The 8,073-nt window shown below is 44.6% G+C and overlaps 1 protein-coding gene across 1 annotated transcript; it reads left to right on the forward strand.

The window, feature by feature from the left end:
- The first annotated feature begins 221 nt into the window (after nt 1–221).
- cdkn1b (cyclin dependent kinase inhibitor 1B) lies at nt 222–7,627 on the forward strand. The gene is made up of 3 exons (XM_008121663.3): nt 222–1,021; nt 5,037–5,170; nt 6,390–7,627. Exons 1-2 carry the CDS (start codon nt 547–549, stop codon nt 5,156–5,158), a joined length of 597 nt encoding a protein of 198 aa, XP_008119870.2. The 5' UTR covers nt 222–546; the 3' UTR covers nt 5,159–5,170; nt 6,390–7,627.
- Nucleotides 7,628–8,073: the final 446 nt, after the last annotated feature.

Raw genomic sequence — 8,073 nt, forward strand, 5'->3', positions numbered from 1 at the left:
GCAGCCCAGTGATTCGACCATGAAAGCCTTCGACAACACATTGGACTCGTCATTGTTTGGCAGAGTGGACCGGGAGGCGGTTCCGCTAGGGTTGTTTCTTTTTTCCCTGCACAGACCTGTTCTGGGTCCATATCTTGACCGACACGACAGGGCAGAGTCAGTGGCGGACGGAGAGGCGGGAGGAAGGGGGAGATGGAGGCCAGGCCGGGTGACGTCACAATGCTGTTTGCGCCAATGGGGCGCCGCCTCCCTTTAAATCGACGGCCCGTGTCAATCACCACCCCCTCCGGCAGCCTCCCTTCCATCGCCATATTGGGCCAGTGGGGGGGAAAGAGGCTCGTCCTGCCCCCGCCCCTCGCGGCTTCCCCGCCTTGTTTTTCTCCTTCCGACGAGCTTTGACATCGGGCGCGGCGGGGCAGGAGCCCCCGCTCTCCTCTTCGGGTTCGCGCTTCTTCTTCTGCCTTTGGCGGGTGCGGAGGGAGGGCTGGTCCCGTCCCGGTCCCCGGCTTATGCGCGGCGCCCTGGGAGCGCCCCCGGGCCGCGGCGATGTCGACGGCGCGCGTCTCGAGCGGGAGCCCGACGCTGGAGCGGATGGAGGCGCGGCAGGCGGAGGGGGCGCCCAAGCCCTCGGCCTGCCGGAGCCTCTTCGGCCCCGTGGACCACGCCGAGCTGGCCCGCGAGCTGCGCAGGCACCGCCGAGAGGCCGAGGAGGCCGCCCGCCGCCGCTGGGAGTTTGACTTCCTCCGCGAGCAGCCCCTCCGAGGGCCCGGAGCGCGCTTCGAGTGGCGCGCCCTCCGCAAGGACGCCCTGCCCGACTTCTACAGCCGCCCTCCGCGGCTCTCCCGGCGGTGGGGCAGCGGGGCAGGCCCTGGGGACAGCCCTCCCGCCGCGGGGAAGTGGCGGCCGCAGTGGCGACGGACCCGGGGACTCTCCGCCGAGGAGGAGGACGGGGACGAGGAGGAGGCGACACAGGCGGATGGAGAAGGCCCGCCCAGTTCGAGGAAGCGGCCCGTCTCGGACGGTAAGCGCCCAGCCTCCATTCTCTCCTCTTCCCCGGGGACATCCGGGCCTTTTCTGCTCCTGGGGGCTCCCGTGGGTTGTCGAAGCCACAGAGAACTTTGCCGCCTCTCCTTCTCCTTTAAACAGGTATGGGTAAACTTCGGCCCTCCAGGGGTTTTGGCCTTCAACTCAAATTCCTAACAGTCTCAAGCCCTTTCCTTTTTCTCCTCAGCCGCTTACGGCTGTTAGGACTTGTGAGGGTTGAAGGCCAAAACCCCTGGACGGCCGAAGTTTGCCCATGCCTGCCTTAAAACAACAACTGGCAGGTAGCGGAGGAAGAAGCTCGCATCTATTTGGCCACTGTTAGAAACTTCATCCTGCATGTGTTGTCCAAGGCTTTCAGGGCCGGAACCACATGGTTGCTGTGAGTTTTCTGGGGTATGGCCACAACTCCTGATGTGTTTTGTCAGTTGAACTAGCCAAGATTTTTTGTCCGCTCTAAAAGGAGCCCCGGTGGCGAAGTGTGTTAAAGCACTGAGCTGCTGAACTTGCAGACCGAAAGGTCCCAGGTTCAAACCCCGGGAGCGGCGTGAGCGCCCGCTGTTAGCTCCAGCTTCTGCCAACCTAGCAGTTCGAAAACATGCCAATGTGAGTAGATCAATAGGTACCGCTCCAACGGGAAGGTAACGACGCTCCATGCTGTCATGCTGACCACATGCCCTTGGAGGTGTCTACGGACAACGCCGGCTCTTCGGCTTAGAAATGGAGATGAGCACCAACCCCCAGAGTCAGACATGACTGGACTTAACATCAGGGGAAACCTTTACCTGACAGGCACAGTTTTGGTAGTCATTTGCCAATTTTACCCAATAGTGGGTTGCTGTGAGTTTTCCAAGATGTATGGCCATGTTCCAGAAGCATTCTTTCTTGATATTTCGGCCACATCTATGGCAGGCACCCTCAGAGGTTGTGAGGTCTATTGGAAACTAAGCAAAGGGGGTTTATATATCTGTGGAAGGTCCAGGATGGGAGAAAGAACTCTTGTCTGTTTGAGACAGGTGTGAATGTTGCAATTAATCACCTTGATCAGTATTGAAAACCCTTGCATCTTCAAGGCCTGGCTGATTCCTCCCCGGGGGAATCCTTTGTCAGAGTACACAGAGAAGCTGTTGTAATTCACAAGCATGTGGACAATTTCAACAGAAAGAAACCATGAAAACAAACAAAATCTGGCTACCAGTATTAAAAAAAAAACCCTCTAAAATCAGGACAGTAAATAAAGAACATCTGTCGGGGGTGCTTTGAATGCGATTTTCCTGCTTCTTGGCAGGGGGTTGGACTGGATGGCCCATGAGGTCTTTTCCAACTCTATGATTCTATGAACAACACTTTGAAAACTGGGGAATTCCAGACATGAAACAATCAGGGCCAGCTAACACCTCCCAGCAAAGGATTTCCCAGACAGGAATCAGCTAGGCCTTGAAGGTGCAAAGCTTTTCAATACTAACCAATGTGATTAATTGCAACATTACCACCTGTCTCCAACAGACAAGAGTTCTTTTTCCCACCCTGGACTTTCCACAGTTATATAAACCACCCTTGCCTAGTTTCCAATATACCTAACACCTCTGAGGATGCCTGCCATAGATGTGGGCGAAATGTCAGGAGTGATTGTTTCTGGAACATGGCAATACAGTCTGGAAAACTCACAACAACCCACTGTTGGGTAAAATTGAGCGCCATGGCAAATGACAGACTTGTTAAAGCAAACTGCTTTTCAAGCAAACAAAAAATCAGCATCAGACTCTTGGCTAGTTCAATTGACAAAACACATTAGGAGTTTCGGACCTCCGACCCTAAATCCAAATCTCCTAGAAGAACTAGATCAAAAAATTGTTGCACTACAAAGGTTGGATATAGAAGCTCAGAAAGACATTGCCACCCCTAGTAAAGCTGGCTCATTGAAATGGCGAAGTTGTTTTAAACATACTTTTCAAATATCTAATATACATCTCAGGAGGTTATTTACCAGAACTAGATTTGAACAGCTGGACACAATGGTCAGGCTTGGAAGGTTAAATCAAGTCCCATATAATGAACATTTTGTATCTGTGGAGTGTCAGAGGTTGAAGATATCACACATGTACTGTTTAGTTGTAACTTGTATAAGAAAGAGAGAAACCAATACCTCGGGCCATATATTATACAAAAGACACACTGTGATCCTTAACATTTTATTGGCCAGTCAGAATGCTAAAACAACATACAAAATGGCCCTTTTTCTATTTAAAGCAACTCAGCTGAGAACTGCATATTTGGAGTCGATTGGTGTAAATTATTGGGGTGATAGATATTTGATCTGGTTCAGGATCTTGACCCCTTCTTGTTAACAGCTTGTTTAACTTTGGTTGTAATATTGGTTGTATGTGCTAAATGTGTTTGTTAAATGTTTTGATACAGTTAATAGGCTAATCAATAAAACTACTGGGGTGTTTGTGTGGTTTCCGGGCCGCATGGTGGTGTTCTTGCAGCATTTTCTCCTGCATCTGTGGCTGTCATCTTCAGAGGACATTCCACAGGTATCTATACTTCACCCACATCCTCTGCAGATGCCAGCCACAGATGCAGCAGGTGAAAGGCCAGGAGAAAATGCTGTGAGAACAGGGTCACACAGCCCCAAAAACTGGATCATCATTTCAAATTTTGGGTGTGTCCACCCTCCCTCCCCCAGTTCTGTTTTCGGGAAGATTCTTCCTGAAACAGAACTCTGTATCCCAAATTACGAATCCACGTGGCTCTTCTCCTAATCTCCCCGAAATCAGAAAGGGGGGTGGCGAGGGAGACTTGAAAACAGAATGAAAACAATGAAAACAGAACATATTTCTGCTGTTTCACACACTCCTACCAGAAACTACACAACACCCCATTAATCCCACTTGCTTTTTGATAGCAATTGGACTATGGTTTCGGACACCCAGTCCCTGCTGGGCCATGAAACTCACTGGATGACCTTGGGCACATCACACTCTCTCAGCCCCAAAGGAAAGCAATGACCAACACTTTAGGAACCAAGAAATCCCAGCAGTAGATTCATCCAAGGGTCACTCGAGGTCAGGAAATGATTTGAAGACACACAAGTACACTACGTAAGAGCTGCAGGGATAGTATTTACAGGGACTACCATTCTCTCCCAGGCCTTCTTTTGAAGGCTCCAGACTTCAAAATAACATAATGTAACACTATTTTGTTTTTGGGTTCTAAATGTCATTTCCTAATTTGTTCTGTCATAAAAACATGGAAAAAGTGTATTAAACTGCAAAAACATTTTATGAGACATCTTGCAGCACATTTTGCTACAATTTTTTCAGTGACTATATCATGGTCTCAGCTAGTTCAACACTGTGGCAGCCACAAAAACAAAGTTTCTGGAGTATAACAACTCCTTTCAAAGTAAGTACCGCGCAATTAAACAAGAAATTATATTTTCAAACCAGGAACAGATTTTTTTTTTTCAAATTTCGTTACATAGATGATCCCCGAGGACTGAAATCCAACGCTGTCAGGCAAACATAGTTCTTCTATTCAAATCAGTAATGCTGACTTTCAGGCATTACTTTTGATGTCTCTCTTAAGGGATGCAAAGGAAATTTTTATTTGTTCTTACAAAGAAAATGAAACCAGGGGAAACAATGTTAGAAGAAATAGTTTGAAAATTGTTGCTGGCTGCTCTGCGGAATAAGGAAGGTGGAGGATTAATGCCAAAGACTCAGCTGCTATCAGGTTTCACAGCCAAATGACCTGGCGCTCTCCCTGCCACCAGTCTTTTCTTTAAAAAAAATGTTTCTGATGCAATAACAGTGATCGTAACATTAGCTGTGCTAATGCACATGCTCAAATAATCCAGGGATTGCATTTTGCAATGTGTTTTCTTTCATCCCTATCCACTCCCCTTTACTGGATTATCTTTGCTCTTTATATTTAGCACAACACTCAGGAGGGAGACCATACTTTGAGTTTCTTTTCTACCCTCCCCACAGATTCATGCCTGCCAAACAAAAGAGCCAACATGACAGAAGAGGCAATTTCAGAGGGCTCTCCCAGTGCCAGCTCAGTGGAACAAACGCCCAAGAAATCAAGCCCAAGGCATCGTCAAACGTAAATTGCTCATGAGGTGAGTGTCCTCTCCCAATATTCAGTAAAATCCATGTAGATGTCAGAAAAGGATTTGTTTGAGATTAATTCCACTGATTTCATGCAAGGTAGTTTAATCTGAGAATCTAATTCTACCTTAATCTGTAATAAAATGCTTAAATTTCACTTTGGCATAAACTACAGTGAACTTTATTGAATCAAACGTCCTTAGGACCAGCAACACAAAAGCAATTGATAATTAAGTTAAGGGCATGGTTTGGAGAAATAGAGCATTTGGGCATGCAGGGCTCAATCAAGCTCTTGCGGTGCTATGATTTGGCTTCAACTGCCATTGCGTCATCTTAGTAAATTGTGGGGTTTGTAGTTTCGGTGAGAATTCTAGATGCCTCTCCCTAAACTACAAATCCCAGGTTTTTATATGGTGTTTCCATGGCATTTAAAATGGAATAATTGTATTGTAAACAGTGTAGTGTGATAGGAACAGCAGATTTTGAGATCAGGACCCCTACAAGAAAGTTGACAGTTGGCATTACCAAATGAATCAGAGAGATTAAATTAGAAACTAGATGCTTAGAACAAACTCAGGCTCTTGGAGTAAGAACAGGTGTGCAAGTTCATCTACTATGGACTTGTTTCCTTGGGATTTGAGAAGAAAAAAGCTTCTGTGTGGAGCACTTGCTATAGCAAGAGAAACTGCGTAGTTTGTCATTTTGTTTTCAGTGCATTCTCTAGAAATGTAGTGTGTTTAAAACAGGTTCCGCCTGCAAATATTTTTTGCCAAATGTCTTTTTATGAAGAACTTGGAAAATGGCATGGATAACAGTGCTGGTTTTATATATAGATAGGAGACCTAGCTGGCAGTGACTAGAGCCAGGAACACACTGAACAAGTGATGGAAGCAGCCTGGCAAAATCTGAAAGCCTTTGAAAAGCCAGAATCCAGTAACAATTCAGTTTTCCTGCCCAACACAGTTCTGTTGACTGGACAAGTCAAAAACAAAAACACTACTAGCAAAGTGAAGCTTATGATAACCAACAGTGACTGTTTAGTGTATGCAACATTATACACAGTAGTTATTTATTTGACTGGAGACAACATTTGTGGAGCCACACCCTGAGTGGAAACTTATTTGGCTTGTCGGGTATGTTGGTACCAGTTGGTGATTCTTTGTAGTCTAACAATGAAACAAGGTATTGTTGTTCTCGGCAACTTACTCCTGATCTCTTCCTTAATTTCAGAATAAAGAACATTTGTTTCCTTGTTCTTTGGAGGCATTGGGTTCATGAAGCAAGGAAGATGCAGAGTTTATATATGAAAGAAAAAAAGTATCACTGCTTCTCCATGGAATGGGGAACTTATAAAAGCACTGAAAGAAATCTGTCTTTGAATAACACTAAAGTCAGGCACTCTTAAAAGATCTGCCTCTCAAAGCATTGGATGTAGCATTCTGCAATTAGGTTTTTCCTCATTTGCTTCATTGTACTACCTGTGTATATAGTTTTTACATTATGTAGCACATAAACCTGTATCTCCCCCTCTCATCTTTTTGTTGCTTTGTTTTGGGGAGGGGGTGGAGGTCATAAAAGGCGATAGGTTCAACATTTGTTTCCAAAACCCAGCAGGCGAAGAGTTGCATGGAGAATATGTATTTCTTAAAAATGTCTTATCCCATTTAATGGAGTCCAAGAAAAACAACATGTTAACACTGGCTACAGCAGATTGAGGTAATTTGCTGGAGAATTTTCTAGCAATCCGTATTTTTGCTGAATTCCATTAAAATGAATGATATATGTAGAAAAGCAGATTCATTTTATGGGACCTTATGCAAGAGGGCGATTGTGTCCTAAATGTTTTTGAGGAACTTTGTTTCCATTATGTAGCAGCATAAAGGTCTCCCTACTTGCAACCCTTTACATGTTCTTTCCTGATAATTTTGGTATCTCTGTTACTTTAGATATTTTTTAAAAAATAATTTAAAATCCCTGCTCTGGATAGAATGGAGAAGAACAGGAAAACTCTGAACTTCAGCTTCTCTTCATCTCACTCACTTCTCTGATGTTCGCGGGTGGGCAAAGAAAGGAAAACTACATCTTTCAACAGTATTTTTTTATAATGCCTTTTTTTAAAAAAAAAATAAAAATTTGAAATGTACCTGTGTACATAACTTTGTAAAAACACTGAAAAATTATACTAACTTATTTATGTTAAAAAGTTTTTTTAATCTAGAATATGTTCTCCCATAAAGCCAAAGTGGCATACGGTTTTTGTGCATTTGTAAATGCTCTCCTTGGTAGGGGTTTTTAGATTTTATTGGGGGGAGGGGTTGTTTTGTAATTAATATGGCTGTGCTTAAATGATTGCAGACTGAGCCAATTTAATTTTTGTGTGTGAAGACATTTGCCAATTGATATTGTTCCACATCAAGCAATCAATAAATAAATAAAACTGCCATATATAAATAAAGAAATATCTATCTATCTGTATATACAATTATTTATGTGTATGTTTTATAAGTCCAGGGATGCAGAGGAACTTTGGCCATTTCCCAGAGAGATTGATAGACAATCTTTTTCTCTTCTTCTGTGGTCAAGGGCGTATATAGCAGTCTCATCCTGCCTTGTAGCACACAAATAGCACCATGAGGAGAAGGTGGGTTGCAAGTCTCACTGGGAAAAATAGTGTAAAGGAAAGTGGTCGACCTGTTCCCTAGTCCAGTAAATGCATATGCACACTTCTTTATAGGTAAATTTAAAAGGAAACAAACCAAAACAGGATTACTATAATGATGGGCAATGCGAAGTGCATTTTCTCAGAAGAACATCCTGTTAAAGCCCTCATTAGGTGTTCTCTTGATCACAGCACACATGTCCTTTGAATGTCTGAAGGGGGTGCATAGGCTTTTCTGGGTAAACTTGCTTATAT

The sequence above is a fragment of the Anolis carolinensis genome, chromosome 5, assembly GCF_035594765.1.
Source record: "Anolis carolinensis isolate JA03-04 chromosome 5, rAnoCar3.1.pri, whole genome shotgun sequence".
NCBI lineage: Eukaryota > Metazoa > Chordata > Lepidosauria > Squamata > Dactyloidae > Anolis > Anolis carolinensis.

What these genes read in the sequence shown, in the direction of transcription:
- cdkn1b (XM_008121663.3), top strand. Translation starts at nt 547, where the DNA reads ATGTCGACGGCGCGCGTCTCGAGCGGGAGCCCGACGCTGGAGCGGATG. An exon ending in GAAGCGGCCCGTCTCGGACG is followed by an intron (nt 1,022 to 5,036) that starts GTAAGCGCCCAG and finishes CCCTCCCCACAG; the next exon opens with ATTCATGCCTGCCAAACAAA.